Source organism: Chenopodium quinoa, unplaced genomic scaffold, assembly GCF_001683475.1.
Source record: "Chenopodium quinoa cultivar QQ74 unplaced genomic scaffold, ASM168347v1, whole genome shotgun sequence".
NCBI lineage: Eukaryota > Viridiplantae > Streptophyta > Magnoliopsida > Caryophyllales > Amaranthaceae > Chenopodium > Chenopodium quinoa.
The window spans coordinates 2573939-2592886 of record NW_018744066.1 but is presented as its reverse complement, the minus strand read 5'-3'; the positions used below and the strand labels follow the sequence as shown (position 1 = coordinate 2592886).

At 34.2% G+C, this 18948-nt stretch overlaps 1 protein-coding gene across 2 annotated transcripts in view; it reads right to left on the bottom strand.

The window, feature by feature from the left end:
• Positions 1-1623: 1623 nt before the first annotated feature.
• Positions 1624-18948, bottom strand: part of LOC110691015 (MLP-like protein 34) — a 29441-nt gene continuing 12116 nt past the window's right edge. Inside the window, exons 1-3 of one of the 2 annotated variants that reach the window (XM_021867952.1) lie at positions 12566-12794; positions 11755-12078; positions 1624-1928 (exon numbers count right to left, since the gene is read on the bottom strand). In XM_021867952.1, coding sequence (XP_021723644.1) covers positions 11804-12078; positions 12566-12764 — 474 coding nt within the window. In that variant the 5' untranslated portion in view covers positions 12765-12794 and the 3' untranslated portion in view covers positions 1624-1928; positions 11755-11803. Of the gene's footprint in view, positions 1929-11754; positions 12079-12565; positions 12795-18948 lie in introns of those variants that run through there. The other variant, XM_021867953.1, reaches the window with a different exon arrangement.

The window sequence follows — 18948 nt, the reverse complement described above, 5'->3', positions numbered from 1 at the left end:
CAAGTCAATGAAATTAAGAATGAGAAAAACAATAAAGAAGATAAACAAAGAACACAAGGATTTATGTGGTTCGGTCAAAATAGACCTACATCCACGGGTGGGGGATTCGAGAGCTTCTTCACTATGATGGAGAAAGAAACAAGAGAATAATACAAGGAGTCTTAAATCTAATGGCTCAACAAGGTATGATCTAATTGATCAATTAAATGGTCCTTTTATAACACAAGGAAACCCTAATAAAACCCTAAGATTGTTCCCCAAGTATACTCAAATAGCCGTCATAGAAAAGATATAATTTTAGAAAATATTTCATAAATTATCCTAGAATAACCTAACTACCGAGCTATAGCTCGGCAGCTAGCTCATGCCTGCCGCAAGTCCTCATAAGGCCGAGCTATAGCTCACTCGCATAGAGCTATAGATGGCAGCCTCGTTGCAAATTTCCAGCTTCGTTAGGTTTTTGTAAAACGGTCATAATTTTCTCGTTTCTTATCGGAATTGGGCATATGACTATCGTTGGAAAGCTCTTGAACCAAGCTATCACCTCCAACTTGAATAATCTCAAAATCAGTTGTAGTTTGAGAGATATAAGCGTTCAAAGTCAGCCCTTCTAGATTTCGAGTCACAATTTAACAATTATACTCCGTAAAATATATGTGTGGACGTGTGGTATTATCAAGTACTTCTAGTAGTTGTTTCAAATTAAACTGATTATCAAGTTATTGTTTCAACTTATATCTAATTTAGTAGATGATGATGATGATGATGATGATACCATTGAGTAAACCGATTGCTATGAACCATATGCAATCCAGACATTTTATTTCATTGATCAATTTCATATGGTGTCTATTGTAAGCTAATTAAAGGCAATGGATTGTTGTTTCAAGCCCAATTTTTTGTTATGAAATGGCCCTTAGATTTACCATGCAATAATTCCTCATAAAAGGTACGAAGAGGGGTAAAGTTGTAAACAAGAGCGATCGAAGCCACATCTTGGGTTAGTCTGATTCCAAAACCTTATTATTTTTATCTTAGTTGATCTCTATCAAAAACAAGCTTCCACTAGTTAATTAATTGATTAATTTTGTTTCACTACAATTAAAATGATTTTACAAATAACGAATTTTGCTCCAAGTGACAACAATTAGAACCTATAATCTCATTTTCAACAAAAGCTTTTTAAATTAAACTCAGTTTTAATTTCCCCCCTTTCCTTGTCCATGTTTTTTTTAGTTACTAAACAATCAAACTCTATAAGTGATAATTTATAGTCTTTTCTTGTAGAATCCGATGAAAGATATGACTTTATGACCTCAAGGTTACAAGGTGAAATAATCATCACCAGATACACCAAACCTTGTTTAATAAGATCAATTTGAATTGTATGTCATTCTATTTATTGAAGACAAGGAGTTATACAATATCTTTTTGAATTTTAAAGTCAACTTAATGGTTGAAAGTCCTTCTTCCACCCTTACGACTATGTGCAAGAAGGTCGATTGGATTTTCACCCAAAGTAAGAAGGATCCTAATTCCCCCTACTTGTAACTTTGTGAGGAAATTCTCCTTTCCAAAAAAAAAATATAAAAAAAAAATTAAAATTAAAATTAAAAAAATAAATTATCAAAGTAAATATCGACATATACCAATCTTTAATAATAAAGTACATACATCCTTGTACAACATCCTTATGTGTAGCACACATAATTATTTAGCAGTCATATCATAATATAAAAAGTACAGGAATTGAATACTTGATCATAGAACAAATACATGCCTTATTTAGGTCTAGCTTATGTAAAGCTGGCAACACCATAATAAACAAATAAAGAAAACAAGATTCATAACATAACATTATTATTCTTTGAAATTATTGCAACTCGAAAGTATAATATATGCATCATCCCGAAAGAACCGTTGCATATATTGAAACTCTAACTGGCTAATACAAGAGGGGGGGGGTGAATTGTATTTGAGGTGAAATCTAAAAACTTTTTGCGGAATTTAACTAAATGAAATAATGACGAGAGAAGATATAGGCTTTTCTAAATTTCCACTATGTAATCAAACTCTGTACAAGTGAAGATTCAAACCCGTTAACAAGTTCCCCAAATTAGGAACTTGTTCCCAACTCTCACAGAAGACTTCAGCAACGAAGCTTCCTTAACCTCACCTTACAAACTCACAATCCCAACCCCAAAGTACTTGTATACAATCTGTGATTACAAATACCTATTGCACTCAAGAATATATGAAGGAAAATAACTCTCTTTATGTTATTAGATGGCTACTGGAATTTTTATGCTTAAGAGTTATGTTTTTCTGAGATAGTTTGCACGAGTATTTATAGAGAAGGCTTAGTCATTAACCTCCACCATAATCACGTCCACATGTCAACAACCCACTAACAACTTGTGGAGTTATCTTGACAGATTGTGATCATGAAGAGGTTTCCTAGCCTTATCTAATTAAACCACTATCCTAACAACTTGATAACCATTAGCCGTATAAAAGATTTTCTCACAGAAAAACCACTTGCTAACTTTATCAAATATTTTATTTAAAAGATTATCAAAAGTTTGTTTAAAAAGATTTTATTTGAAAAGATAAATTTATTATTTATTAAAACAACTAGATAATTATCTTCGATAATTATCTTTATTAAAACTTTTACAAATTATCTTTTCTTTAAGAAATTATCTTTTAAAACTAACTTTTATTCCAGTAGTCTTTAACATAAGTCATTGAGTTCCTTTCCGACTTTATATTATTGAGTGCTCACAATTAAAACTAGAACGTGAGATTTGCACGAGGCTTTTTAAAGAATGCTACTCCGCATCCAAGTTCCTACTCCGGAACGAACTTTGCTTGAATCCTTTATTCACCAAAGACTCAAAACATTCATTAGTCGAGTTTGTCAATTTGTCCATCAAAACCAAAAGGCTCAACAAATTCCCCCTTTTTGATGATGACAAACATTGACAAACTTAGGTAAATAAAATCATCCAGGCATGCAACAAAAATTTAAAGTAAGGCATGAAAACAAAAAAACAATTAAAGAACTTAGAAAAATATTAAAAAGTATTTTTTTTTTTTTTTTTTTTTTTATTATTATTATTTTTTTTTTTAAAAAAAAACTGAGCAAAAGAAAAATTAACAAAGACTTTAAAAACTGAACTTAGCAAAAGTTTGTACCTTCGATGTGTGAGTTCCTTGGTAAACACCTTAGCCGCCATGAAGTTTGTCTTTTTCCCCCTTTTGGCATTATCAAAAGATTGAAAAAAACATTTTGCTATACTCCCACTAGACTACGTAGGGAATAGTGAGCTCAAATAATGCAAGGCAAAAATAAGTTAGGTACTAAATCATCAGCAAACACACACAATCATATGAAAAATACGAGCCAAGTTCCCATAGACGAAAATCAAAAGCAGGAAAGAGTAGCAAAAGTTATGAGTTACAAACTGAAATCCGAATGGAACAAGCAAAAACAAAAGAAGTAAAAGTGACAAGTTTGAAATTGCAATTATGGTGAGTAAGTAGGTTCATCAGCTGGGGTTTTGGGGTCATTGGAAGCTTCCTCCACCTCTTCAAAAGCCACCCTGTTAATCGTCTCCAATATCTCCTGAGTGCTGTGCAGTATGTTCTTCTCAGCAGCATCAACTTTGTTCTCCATCCCAGTAAAACTGGTTGCCTGAGCATCTGCCACAGCCTGCACTTGGCGTTGAAGAGAAGCCAGCTGCTTTGCCATGTCCTCCAGCTTTGTGCACACCATCTTTACCAGCTTCTCCATTTCTGCTTTCACCTGTTGAATATCAAAAACAGAAGCATTTGTTCCAGAGAAGGCAGCAAAGCCTGTAGGCTGTGATGTAGGAAAAGCTGGGGAGGGAGAGGGAGAAGTCTGTTTTGGTGAAACAGGAGGGGAAGAGGGTTTAGCTTGGTTTGTGGGAGAGGCAGGAACAGGAGATGGCTCGGAGGCAAAAGGAACTTGTGTAGGGGTGAAATCAGGGTCTGAGTGATCAGAAGAGCTAATGTCTTCAATGATCACAGGCTTTAGAGTAGAAGTAGCAGGTTTGACAATTTTCCTCTTACTCCGCCTTAGTCCTCCTGTATAAGGGAGGTCGAGACTCTCACTTTCTGAGCTAGATTCCCCCTCACTCTGAGTCTCCTCTTCTTCCACAGAAACTGCCTCCTGAGGTTCCCCCTCAGAAATTGCTTCCTCTCCTTTTTCTTCCTCTCCTTTTTCTTTATTTTCCTCTTTTTCAGACTCACTTTCCTCCTCTTCTGACTCACTTGTATCTCCCTCTACAACCTGTGTTTTCCCTTTTCCACGATTTTTCTCCTCACTTCCTCTCGTCAAGAAAGTAAGTGTCCCACTCTCAAGTTTAAGGCTCAGGCGAAGCAAAGATTGCTCCGAGAGAATGTTCTCAAGTTTAATATAAGTGGGTGACTCACTTTCAACATCAATCCCAAAAGACTTAAACAACACAGTGAGGAGAGATCCATATGGAATAGTAGATTTATTTGCATAGAAAGCCAAATGTTCAATCATCAACTTTGGAAAGTTTATTTTTATTTTCCGAGCAAGACAAAAGATGATGGTTGCATCTAGTAGGGATACTGTGCTACGTTTTTGCAAACGAGGAACAATGCCTCTCCATGTGAAATTGAACAATAATTTGTGAAGAGGGGTGAGTATGTTATGATGCGAAGTCTTGCTTTTCGGGTTTCCACCGATAAATTTAATAACCCTATTCTCATCATAATGCCCAATTTGCACAATTTGCTTGTGTTTTAGGTATGAACTATAGCCAGAGGTGGGACCGTAGCCGTGCAAACACCATTGTTGTGTTTGAAAGTATTTTTGAATTCAAACAGAAGCTTAGGGTAAATTGGATAGTGAGAACAATTTTGGAACAAATGCACCCATTCTTGATAATCAATTAAGGAGATGAATTCGGAGAACTTACTTGCCGTACACCAGTCATAATTGATGTGATAACCGTGAGTGTAATTCCAAGATGGAGACTTTTGAGAGCTTTGCCTCTTTCTGTCACCTCCTTTCACGGTTGTAGCCTTTCTCTTTGTCGAAGCTTGAGGGTGAACAACGGCAAGTGGGACTGGTTCAGGGGAGCCGCCAACAGAGGAAGGCTTCCGGGTTTTTGGTTGTTTCGGGGTTGAGGTTAGGTTGGTTTTCATGGTTATGAGGATGAATTGAAAGGAAGGAGAAGATGAATAGTGTGAATAGGGAGGAGAGAGAGTGAGGCCGGTTATGGAAGTTTATGGGGAGTTTAATTGATTTGATGGGTGAAGGTGGAGTGTTAAAGAAAAAATTTAATTGGGAAGGGTGAGAAAAAGTGACGGTTTGTATGGTAAGGTAGTAGGGTAGTTTTAGGGGTAGTATGGGTTTAATAGGATGTAATAATTGCATCTTTCAAACGTATCACAATAATAAGATAGATAAAAATACGGAAGTTAAGGAGTAGTGAATATGTTAGCTCCTTATCTTACGTGAAAAAAAATCTTTTTGTATTTTTGAATGTTATGAGGAATAGAAAAATTGATCATGAAAAAATAAGGAAGGAAAAAGATAAGAATAAAAAATAAGATAGAAATAAAAGATAAGAAAGAAAATAACAAGAAGAAAAACAGATAAAAAATGAAAAAGATAAATAAGAGCAAATTGATTGTAAATTATGATGATAATTTACGTGATCATGATACAGAGAGTAAAGAATGATGAAAAGGGAACTTGAAACAACATGGCTCAATATTTTTAACATATTAAGAGTATGTATACGTGACTTTTCAATACTTCACAAATCTTTCCCCTGGGTAATTTCAGCTGTGTTATGCACACAAGATTGAGCATAGCATCGTTAGTTACATCCGATTTTACCTTAGGGGTTCCAAACAAAAGTCACTTGAGCCGTAGCATCCCCAATTCCACACGCATCTTTTCAAACTTGTCTCTGCTTAAAGGCTTAGTTAAAATGTCAGCAATTTGAAATTCAGTAGAAATAAAATCTAGCTTAATTAAGCCCTTTTCAACATTATCTTTCAAAAAGTGATGCCTTATATGTATATGCTTAACTTTAGAGTGTTGTACTGGATCTTTAGAAATGCAAATGGCACTTGTGTTATCACAATGAATAGGAACGCACTCTAAAATAATGCCATAGTCACGCAACTGTTGTTTTATCCATAGCAATTGAGAGCAACATGCAGCAGCAGCCACATATTCTGCTTCGGCAGTGGATAGAGCAACAGTGTTTTGTTTCTTGGAACTCCAAGAAACCATGCAAGAGCCTAAGAATTGGACTATACCTGATGTGCTTTTACGATTGACCAAATCTCCTGCATAGTCAGCATCAGCATATCCTTTTAGGTCAAACGAGTCACTTTTTGGATAAAACAGACACAAGTCTTCCGTCCCTTTCAAGTATCGTAGAATTCTTTTGACGGCTGTTAGATGCGATTCCTTTGGATCCGATTGAAATCTAGCACAAAGACCTACACTAAACGAAATGTCAGGTCTGCTGGCAGTTAAATATAACAAGGAACCAATCATACCTCTGTATTTTGTTTGATCCACACGAGTTCCCTTGGGGTCTTGGTCCAACCTTGTGGTTGTTCCCATGGGAGTGTGGTTTATCTTTGTGCTTTCCATACCGTATTTTTTTAATAACTCCTTCACATATTTCTGCTGATGGATCATTATTCCTTCGTTAGTTTGCTTAATTTGGAGCCCAAGGAAGAAGTTGAGTTCCCCCATCATGCTCATCTCAAACTCACTGCTCATTAAATCAGCAAAGTACTTGCACAAGGATTCATTAGTTGCACCAAAAATAATATCATCAACATAAATTTGTACAATTAATAAATGAGTTCCTTTTGATTTTAAGAACAAAGTTTTGTCAACTTTTCCTCTTTTAAAATCATTTTGTAAAAGGAATTTTGAAAGTCTTTCATACCATGCTCTTGGAGCTTGTTTTAATCCATACAGTGCTTTATCAAGTTTAAAAATATGGTTAGGAAAGTTTGGATCCTCAAATCCAGGTGGTTGTTCAACATAGACGTCTTCCTTTAAAAAACCATTTAAAAAAGCACATTTGACGTCCATTTGATAAAGTTTAAAACCCATAAATGCAGCAAATGCAATTAAAATACGAATTGCTTCTAATCTAGCTACAGGAGCAAAAGTCTCCTCAAAATCGATACCTTCCTGCTGATTGTAGCCTTTAACAACTAATCTTGCCTTGTTCCTTACAATTGTGCCATGTTCATCTAGCTTATTCCTGTATACCCATTTGAGACCAATAACCTTTTGATTTGTTGGTTTGGGTTCAAGGTGCCACACTTTGTTTCTTTCGAATTCATTTAATTCCTCTTGCATGGCAACAATCCAATCAGCATCTTCCAAGGCTTCTTTGTGATTTCGAGGTTCCAGTGTTGATAAGAAGGCGTTGAATGCACAGAAGTTTCTCAGTTGGGATCTCGTCTGAGTTCCCTTGCTTAGGTCACTTATAATTTTATCCAGGGGGTGTGACCTTTGATGTTTCCATGGCTTTGGTTGGAATGATTGAGCTGGTATAAAAGTGTTATTTTGAGTTGCTCTTTCTTCCATTTCTTCATGGTGTTCTGCTTCTGCATTTGCTTCGCCTTCTGTATTTTCTGTTTCTTCTGTATTTTGATCAGAGGCTTCAGTATTATTTGGAACTTCAGTAGGTTCCTTATTAGTATTTTCAGTAATTCGAACATGCTGCTTTCTGGGAATTAATTCTTCATCTTGGTCTGTTGAACGAGTGAGACCAATTTCAAAATCTCCATCTTCATATTCCTGTATACAACCATAATTATTAGTTTCATCAAAAATCACATGTATACTTTCTTCTACACACATAGTCCTCTTATTGTAAACTCTATAAGCTTTACTATTAGATGCATATCCTAAAAAGACTGCTTCATCACTCCTTTCATCAAATTTTCCAAGATTTCTTTTATCATTATTGTGAACAAAACATTTGCATCCAAAAGCTCTTAAATGAGCAATATTAGGTTTTCTCCCTTTTAACAGTTCATAAGGTGTCTTGTCCAACATTGGTCTGAGCATGGCTCGGTTGACGATATAGCATGCTGTGTTGACGGCTTCTGCCCAAAAATTTCTTGGAAGCCCACTTGCTATTAGCATTGTTCTTGCCATGTCTTCCAATGTTCGGTTCTTCCTCTCAACCACACCATTTTGTTGTGGTGTTCTTGGCGCTGAGAAATTGTGACTTATTCCCTGTTCTCTGCAAAATTCATCAAACTTGGAATTTTCGAATTCCGTACCATGGTCAGTTCTCATATGAATAAGTTGATTACCTATTGATTTTTGTGTCTTTTTCAAGAAAGTCATAAACATATCAAAAGTTTCATCTTTACTATGTAAGAATATGACCCATGTAAATCTAGAATAATCATCCACAAGAACTAAGACATATCTTTTTCCACTTCTACTTTGAATTCTAACGGGGCCACACAAATCCATATGAATGAGTTCCAATGGTTTTGTGGTGCTTACCATTTTCTTTGATTTAAATGATGATCGAACATGCTTTCCTTTGATGCAGGCTTCACAAATTTTGTCATTTAGGAATTTGATAGAAGGTAATCCGATTACCAAGTCCTTTGACCTTAATTTGTCAAGCAATGAAAGACTAGCATGTCCAAAACGTTTATGCCATAGAAGTGGATCATCCTCAATAACACTTAAACAAGATAGATTGTATTTTGGAACTTTGTTAAGGTCCACGGTATATGTGTTCCCTTTACGAGTTCCTTCCAAAACGATTTTACCAGTGTTATTGTTGATGATTTTGCATTTTTCAGAAGAAAAGCTTACAAAGTTTCCTTTATCACAAAACTGAGAAATACTGAGTAGATTATGCTTCAAACCCTCGACTAAAAATACATTGTCAATTGCATGGGAACTTGACCTTCCTACTTTGCCAACAGCAACAATGTTGCCTTTCTTATTGTCTCTAAAGGTCACTGTTCCCCCTGTATAGGCCGTCAGTGAGAGAAATCTGGATTCATCTCCTGTCATGTGCTTAGAACAACCGCTATCGAGGTACCACTGGTTGTTCCCCCTCACTTCGACCTGCAAAAGAAATTAAGAGTTAGTAGTAGGAACCCTTTCATTCATGGGTTCCTGTGTTGACACATTTAAATCAGATTTCTTCTGCCAAACATAATTCACATTCTTATTGTACAGATTTGCTTTCTTAGTACATTCTTCACTGCGATGTTCCTTTTTACCACAGAAAGAACAAACGGTCTCACTAGGTAAGTTCACATATTTCTTTTTCTTTCCAGTGGACTTCTTCTTATGAACATAGCCTAGACCTTCTGTTCTTTTTGTCTGAGCTTCCTTTACCCACTTGGGAACACCCGTGCTTGCTGTATTTTTACTTTTTCTTGCAATTTCTAGGTCCTTTTCTAGTTTCTCATTTTTATCATTGGTTTCCTTTATCTCTTTCTTAACATGCTCTAGTTCATTATTAAACATGATTAAAGGAACTTCAGTAGACCTGCAAGAATCAATGTTAGTACACAACATTTTATATTGAGTCAATTCAATATTCAGCATGATATTCTCACTCTTGACTCTTTCAAGGGATTCTTTTAGCATAATATTTTTATCTAACAATTCAAAGAATCTGCCTTGAACATCATTTCTTAAGCTTTTCAGATACTTAACATGATCTCTACAAATTCCAGTTGCCTTTTCGGCTTGTCTTAGTTTTGCACATAATTCTTTATATTCATCTAAGGTTTCTAACAATAAAGAGATTAATTTATCCTTTGAGAGAGATTTCAAATAACTAGGTTGAATGACTACCTCATCATCATGCTTTGCCATTAGACAGAGATTGGCTACTTCATCGTCTGTGTGTTCCTGTTCCTCTTCTTCGGAACTCGATTCTCCCCACGTGGAAATCATTGCTTTCCTGAAATTTGTTTTAGAAAAGTTAGGCTTGGAATTTCTGCTTTGATCAGTTTCTTTTCCCTTGCCTTTCTCAGATTCCCATAATGGACACTCTTTGATGAAGTGGTTGGTGCTTCCACATTTGTGACAAGAAGACTTGGCTTTGGGTTCCTGATTTCTTTTACTGTATCCTTTCTTCTTGTCTAAAAACTTGTTGTTACGGTAGAATTTTTTCAGCCTTCTCACCAACATTGCAGCTTCTTCTTCATCGATGTCAGACTTCTCTTCGGATTCTTCATTAGCTCTTAATGCTAGCCCTTGACTTTTGACAGTCTCCTGAGTCCGATTGTTCGACTGGATCTCGTGAGTAATGAGGGAACCCGCAAGCTGTTCCAGATTGAACTTGGTGAAGTCTTTTGATTCTTGCACCGCTGCGACCTTTGCTCTCCATCTGTCATTGTCTGGAAGACTTCTTAAGACTTTTCTGACCTGCTCATCTATAGGAATTATCTCATTATTAGCATTTGTTTTCGTAATTTCGTAATCTCCTACTTGTATAATCCGCCATACCTGATAATTCTCTGCTTGGATAAAGATTTCCATCTTATCCTTCCAATAAGGATAAAATTTGCCGTTGAAGTATGGAGGCCTTTGAATGGATGTACTCCCGAATTCCTTTTCCTCTGTGTAAGCCATTTTCCAGGAACTTACTCAACAGGGTTGCCTGCGTGTTCTGAGTTCCCGCTCTGATACCAACTGAAACTCTAACTGGCTAATACAAGAGGGGGGGTGAATTGTATTTGAGGTGAAATCTAAAAACTTTTTGCGGAATTTAACTAAATGAAATAATGACGAGAGAAGATATAGGCTTTTCTAAATTTCCACTATGTAATCAAACTCTGTACAAGTGAAGATTCAAACCCGTTAACAAGTTCCCCAAATTAGGAACTTGTTCCCAACTCTCACAGAAGACTTCAGCAACGAAGCTTCCTTAACCTCACCTTACAAACTCACAATCCCAACCCCAAAGTACTTGTATACAATCTGTGATTACAAATACCTATTGCACTCAAGAATATATGAAGGAAAATAACTCTCTTTATGTTATTAGATGGCTACTGGAATTTTTATGCTTAAGAGTTATGTTTTTCTGAGATAGTTTGCACGAGTATTTATAGAGAAGGCTTAGTCATTAACCTCCACCATAATCACGTCCACATGTCAACAACCCACTAACAACTTGTGGAGTTATCTTGACAGATTGTGATCATGAAGAGGTTTCCTAGCCTTATCTAATTAAACCACTATCCTAACAACTTGATAACCATTAGCCGTATAAAAGATTTTCTCACAGAAAAACCACTTGCTAACTTTATCAAATATTTTATTTAAAAGATTATCAAAAGTTTGTTTAAAAAGATTTTATTTGAAAAGATAAATTTATTATTTATTAAAACAACTAGATAATTATCTTCGATAATTATCTTTATTAAAACTTTTACAAATTATCTTTTCTTTAAGAAATTATCTTTTAAAACTAACTTTTATTCCAGTAGTCTTTAACATAAGTCATTGAGTTCCTTTCCGACTTTATATTATTGAGTGCTCACAATTAAAACTAGAACGTGAGATTTGCACGAGGCTTTTTAAAGAATGCTACTCCGCATCCAAGTTCCTACTCCGGAACGAACTTTGCTTGAATCCTTTATTCACCAAAGACTCAAAACATTCATTAGTCGAGTTTGTCAATTTGTCCATCAAAACCAAAAGGCTCAACATATATATTATAGTCAATCAAGTGCAACAATTTTAGAGCAACGCGATGATTGTTTACTTGCTACCATGGTGATGATCTTCAATGCCTTTGGCAGCTTCAAGGAGAGCATCTAACATTGAAGATGGTTCAGGGATACCAGGATGCACCTTCTCGTACTCGAGTGTCCACTTGACTGTGCTACTTCCTTTGCCTTTGGGTATAGCATGACATATAAATACCAAGCTCTTGTACTCGTCTAGGAGATCTCCTTCTACCACCTTTTGCCTTACCATCTTCTTCTCTTCATCGATTTCTTCGATTTCAGTTTTGCCAGTTCTTTGCTTCCCATCTTAGTTATTCAAAAACATATAAATTATAAATTTAGTATGTGTACGTAGTAATTTATCGTTATCAATATTGTAAGCAGCTTAATAATTAGTGTAAGCCGAAAGTACAATCCTTTTAATTGTCCCTGAATAATAGACACGTTTAGCTACTATTCACATACTAACATTATAACTTTTTATTAGCAACACGAGTATTGAAACATATAATATGTCGTGAAATTTATCATAAATACATAATCCACATACTTCCTATGTTCATTGTTAGTTGCAACAAGTTGACTGCCAATAATTTTGGCCATGTATAGAGTATAAAACATATTACTGGGCTTCAACCATCAGCTAGCTTAACCTTTTGGTTGAGTTGGTCCTCTAATAGTATATCGACCAACCACTTTAAGCAGTAAATTAAAAACACGAAGTCTTGTACTCCGTAGTAATCAAAAACACAAAACCTAACACTAGGAAATTTGTATAGTGGGAAGTATTTACCTAGAGTGTAATTCCAAGAGAGTACACAGCCAGGCGTGCCCATGACACCGTGACTTAACTCGCATCCCTGTAAGTAATTTGCGCCACCCGAATGCGCAAGGTGGTGAGGTCTGCTCTTGTACAAGTCATGGAGGACATCGGCAGCACTTTCTGTGACCTCAACTTCCCCCTCAAGCTTACGTTTAAGATTCATACTCATTCTTATTAATTTATGTGTACAATCACTTGTAAATTGTTGTAATGTATGAAAATGATCAGCATATCACACCCCTTTATATAGAATGGAGGAGAATGATAAGAAGGGTTACTTCAACAGGCAAATACCACCAAAATTACTAATATGGCCTTTCAATGATAAGGTCTAATAAATTTGTAATTTTTGATGGTTTAGATACATATTTCAACTGTTTCTTTTAACTTACACCACTTCTTATTTTACGTTTGTCAGTAAATGCAATATTAACTCAATTACTATTCCCTCCGTCCCTTAATATAATGCCTCTTTTGAGTATTTATTCCTCACATAATAAAGAGAAAGAGACATTGTATTAAGGGGCGGAGGGAGTACATTTTTTTTTTACTATTATGAATAAAAATGTATGGATATTTGATATTATAAATTAAAGTAAATTTTATACTTTATCACCCATGACCTAATTTTTGAATTTGTCACCCTTAAAAAAAATTAATACGTATAAAATAATACCCAAACAGGCAAATTTTGATTTTACCACTATTTAACACTTTCTGTTAAGAAAACCTTTAAATATAAGGATTTAAAAAAAACAAAATAAAAAAATTTTGTACCAAAACATGTTCTTTAAAGGTTTTGGGATCATTTTTGTTCTATGAAATTGATTTGAGGTCAAAAAAAAAAAAAATCAAGGTATTTTTTAGTATGCAAAACAATGCACTTCCAATTTTTTTTTTTTTTTTTTATATAAAAATATCCAAAACATTATCGTTTATTGTGTTTTTTTTATCCCAAACACGTTATCGTTTGTCCCGAGGTTTAGTTATTTTAGTTTTACTTATTTGTGATTAAGTTTTGACAAATGCTATCACTTTCTGTATTTTTTTTATCACTATATATCTTTTATTTTGTATTGAAAAAATTATAAAAATTGCTTATCATAATATATGATGAAATTAATAGAAAATCCCAAACAATTATAATAGATTTTTTTAAAAAAATAAATAATAGATATTTTCATTTTATCAAATAGCATATGTAAATTGCATTACTATTAGGAAAATCTTCAAATTGCAGCTATTTAAAATTAGTATTTTGCAAATTGCAGCCATTTTAATTTAAAAAAAAATTGCAAATTGCAACCCAAAAGTTGTTATAAATTGTAAATTGATCGGTTTGTGTGTTTCATAATGTTCTTTTAAGGTTTAAGGGGTCATTTTAGTTTTTCAGGAACCAAATTGAGCTCAAAATTGGCAAAAAAAAAAAAAAATAACGTAAGTGGATCGTTTTGCGTAATAAAAATGTTATCGATTGGTGGAAACTATATTTTTCTTGTAAAAACGAGGTACTTATGTTAATTTTTGCCAATTTCGAGCTCAATTGGGGCCCTTACGAACTAAAATGGCCGCTAAAACCTAAACCCAACATTTTTCGACACGAAAACCGACAAAAAATTGAATTGGATTGCAATTTACAAATTATAGCAACTTTTGGGCTGTAATTTGCAATTCTTTTTTTAAATTATAATGGTTGTAATTTACAAAAAAAAAAAAAAAAAAAAAAAAAGTTTTAAATGATTGTAATTTGCCAATTTTCCTTAGTATTATCCTCTTTTATTATGAAGGCTATAATAAATGTATTTAAAATAATGAGTTCTAACTCTAAGGGCTATATATAAATAGCTAAGAGTTTAAATAAATAAACAATATGAAATAAATAACATTTATTATATTGAATGCTCGTGATTTTGTTATAAATTTCAAATTAAAGTAGAGTATCAATTTGGAAATAATATTTGAAGGTAGTGGCTACAACTACTGTGTATTACTTGAGTCCCCAAAAAATATTCATTAGGGAATGAAAGCCTAAGCCCTAGCCCCTAGGATCTAAAAATATAAAAGCACGTGCATGGTCCTGTAGCTACCATATTTTGTCAATACGTATACACAAATCAACACATCACAACTAATTGGTTGTTAGTGTAGTGGTGATTGGGATTACACTTGGTAAGGAGGACCCGTGTTCGATTCCCCGCAACAACAATTAAGAGGGGACTGGAACCTAACCACCCAGAACTGATCCCTGAATCCGGATTAGCCCAAAGGGTGAACCGAATAGAACACTAAAAAAAAAATCAACACATCATAGACACAGATTCACATCTGTATTTATTTATTTTTTTTCCTATTTTTTTAAATCAATCGGGTTGTGTGAAATTTTTTCTGTGGAGGCGGATGCACCATGCTTGGTGCATCCAATGTTCTTTAAAAAAAGGCGGAATGAACATTTAGCTATTCAGTAAAGAACATATAGTTGTTTTGTAAAGAACATATAGCTATTTTATAAAGAACATCCAGTTTTATATGTTTTTTTGTAAATCTAAAGAACATTTGTAATATTAGTAAAGAACATTATTCATATAGTAAATGTACATTTGGCATAAATGATCATGTATGTATATGAAAATGTACATTTTACTGTATTATAATGTACATTGTATTATATTCTAATGAACATATATGTTATAATGTTGGTTACATGTTTTATGTACATTGTATTATTTACATCATATAAGTATATGAAAAAAGAACATTTTACTGTATTTTAATGTACATTGTATTATTTGGATCTACAACTTTTTCTAAATTTGTCTATTTGCTTGCTTTCTTCTTCCAAAATATATTAATCGGTTGATCTTCTTCAAGAATTTTATTTATTTCTCATTGCAACAACAAAATTATATCAAAATCGCAATTAATTTTCAATAAAATCAAATATTACAATTTTCAATCAAATTTATAAAAACAAACACTCAAACTCAAAATAAACAAGTATGAATATCAAATAAACAAGTATAAATGTCAAATAAACAAGTATAAATGTCGAATTTGGTCTTACCTTTCGTTTTTATTTGTCATCTTCAACAATCTTGGGCTCAAAATTTCGAATTTTTTGAAATTTTGTTTGTGGTTTGAGGAATTTAAATGGGTTTGAAGTTTTGTTTGGAGAGAGAGAGTGAACTTTTGGTTAAAAAAAAATTTGAAATGATTTGTAATTAATGTGTGGTAAAAAAAATTAATTATAGTACTATTTATCTATTTCATTATACAGTACAAAATTTCTTATTTAAAAAATATATATACAAAATTGTTGCATAAAAAACTAATGTACATTACAAATGAACACTATGTTCTTTTATGTATATGTCCATGTACATTATAAATGACTACTATGTTCTTTTATATGACTATGTTCATTAGTATATATCTGAATGTTCATTCCGCCTTTGAAGTTTTGTTTGGAGAGAGAAAGTGAACTTTTGGTAAAAAAAAATTGAAATGATTTGTAATTAATGTGTGGTAAAAAAATTTAATTATAGTACTATTTATCTATTTCATTATAAAGTACAAAATTTCTTATAAAAAAATATATATACAAAATTGTTGCATAAAAAACTAATGTACATTACAAATGAATACTATGTTCTTTTATGTATATATACATGTACATTATAAATGACTACTATGTTCTTTTATATGACTATGTTCATTAGTATATATCTGAATGTTCATTCCGCCTTTTTGTATTTTGGAGCGGATGCATCATGTGGATCGTGCATCCGCCTCCACGAACCAACTAATAGGGAGATTTTAGTAATCAAAATCATAAAATCAAGCAAGTCCGTATGTTTAAAAGATGACCATTAATGTTCACCAAAAAAAAAAAAGACCATTAATAGTTTTGCCGACTAATAAATTAAAAGTTGAATATTCATCCACTGAAAAAAAATTTCGAAATAATAATAAATGTATTATTAATTGCTCTTAATACTCCTTTCATTTCTAATTTATTCTATTTAGTTTTTTATGACCTTCAATACGTACACGTCTTAAGCACATGTAATATACATTTCTATTTTCATACGCACTAAGGTTATAAAAAATTATTATTAATAAAATATACAGTATGACAAATGAAATAAGACCCCATATGAATATATATATATATATATATATAAAAAAAAAAAAAAAAAATAATATAATATATATATATATATATATAAGGTGGGATTTTTCAAACCGAACCGTGAAACCGTCCGTTACCGAACCGAACCATCATGGACCGAACCGTTTATAACCCGCTAATTTTAAACCGAAAATCGAACTGAACCATATAATGTCTAACCGAAACCGAACAGAACCAATTAATGTTAACCCGTTACGAACCGTAAACCAATAACAAACCAAACCGTTTATAAACCGAAACCGTTTGAACTGATTAATGTTAACCCGCTAACTGTTTAAACCGAACCGTTTATAAACCGAAGCCGTTTAAACCGTAGGAAAAAACCGTTTAAATCGAACCATTTACAACCCGCTAACCGTTTAAATCGAACAGTTATGACCCATTAAACCGTTTAAACCGAACTATTTTCAAACCGCAACCCGTTTAAACCGATCCGATTACAAACTATTTAAACCGAAACGTTTACAACCCGTTCCATTCAAATTGAACTATTTACAGCCTTTAACAATTTGTTAAAATTCCACGAAATATATTTGATGTTTAATGTAATTTAACAGTACAATTTTTTTTACATATAATTATTGATTTAAATTTGTAAATTTTTTTGCTATTATAAAATTAAAATTATATTCTTGTATAACTAAATTAGGAGTTATAAATTAAATAAAAAATGAAAAAATTTGGCCACCCACCCAATCCAACCACCCTCCACCCACCCACCACCGTAACCCACCTAACACCACCCCCGCCGTCACCCCAGACCCACCCTAACACTACCCCCCACCCACCACCGTTACCGTAACCCACCCCTACCCCACCACCGTTACCGTAACCCACCCCCACCCCACCAACGTCAACCCAGACCCACCCTAACACCACCCCCGCACCCACCATAATTACCGTAGCCCACCCCACCCCACCCCACCACCCACCGTAAATAAAAAAACCCAGACCCATACCCCACCCCACCTACCACCATCACCGTAACGTACCCCACCCCACCCCCTTAACAAACCCCACCCCACCCCACCCACCACCGTCACTGTAAAAAAAAAAAACAGACCCAACCCCAACCACACCCACCACCGTCACCGTAACACATCCCACCCCACCCCACCCCATACAAAAAAATCGAAAAAAAACCCAAACCCACCGTAACCCCACCCCACCCACCCCCACGAAACCCAACATCCTCGAAACCCCCCAACTCACTCTAATTGCTCACCCACCATAAAACTCCCTCCCTCCCTCGAAAAATCCTCCCTCCCCACCCACCGGAACCCAGTCTAACCGCCGCCGCACCAACCCTAACTCGGCCCCCTCCGTTGCCCATAACTTGAAAAAAAATTAAAAAGAAAAACAGAAAATAAAAAAAGGAAGAACGAAAACACCTTATATATTAATCCTGAATTTGGCCTCGAATTTGGTTTTAAAAGGCCAAATTCGATCATGAAACAACTAGATCTAGAGTTTCGTGGTCGAATTTGACCATAAAAACCGTCGTGCGTGGTGCCGGTGGACGGAGACGGAGAAACGAGATGGAAGAAAGGAGAACATAGACGGAAGAAGGGAGAAGAAGGAAGAAGAAGAAAGGAAGAAGGAAGAGGAGATGAGAGAGAAAACGAGAGAGCAGTGAGCATATTAGCAGCCATGGCTTCAAAAAATTGATAATATTACAGAAGAGGATTAAGAAAACGAGAGAGAAATCAAAAAGAGTACTAAAGAGACGATGGTAAGAGTGATCTGATTGGTGGAAAAGAAAACACACGGATCGCGAATTGGAATGTGTGCGATGATAGGCCGTTAGATGACATGCAAATCAATGACTGATATTTAATATAAGACGGTGACACGGATCATGGGATAATGGATTTGGATAGTATGTTTTTTTTATTCATAGCTACGTACTAATAAAAACACTACTGTACTCTTAACTTTATGTAACTTATAAATTGTAAGAAACACAAATGTTTGGAAATTGGAATTGATTCAATATGACATATTTAATGTATATTAGTTATATGTATATCAGTATATGTAATAAATAATAATGTATGGTACGATTGGTATCATACTATCATTGGTATGTATAGATAATCGATAAATGTATCTGATTATTAAAACTTAAAACAGTTGATGATCGATCTAATTGAATACTTCTACT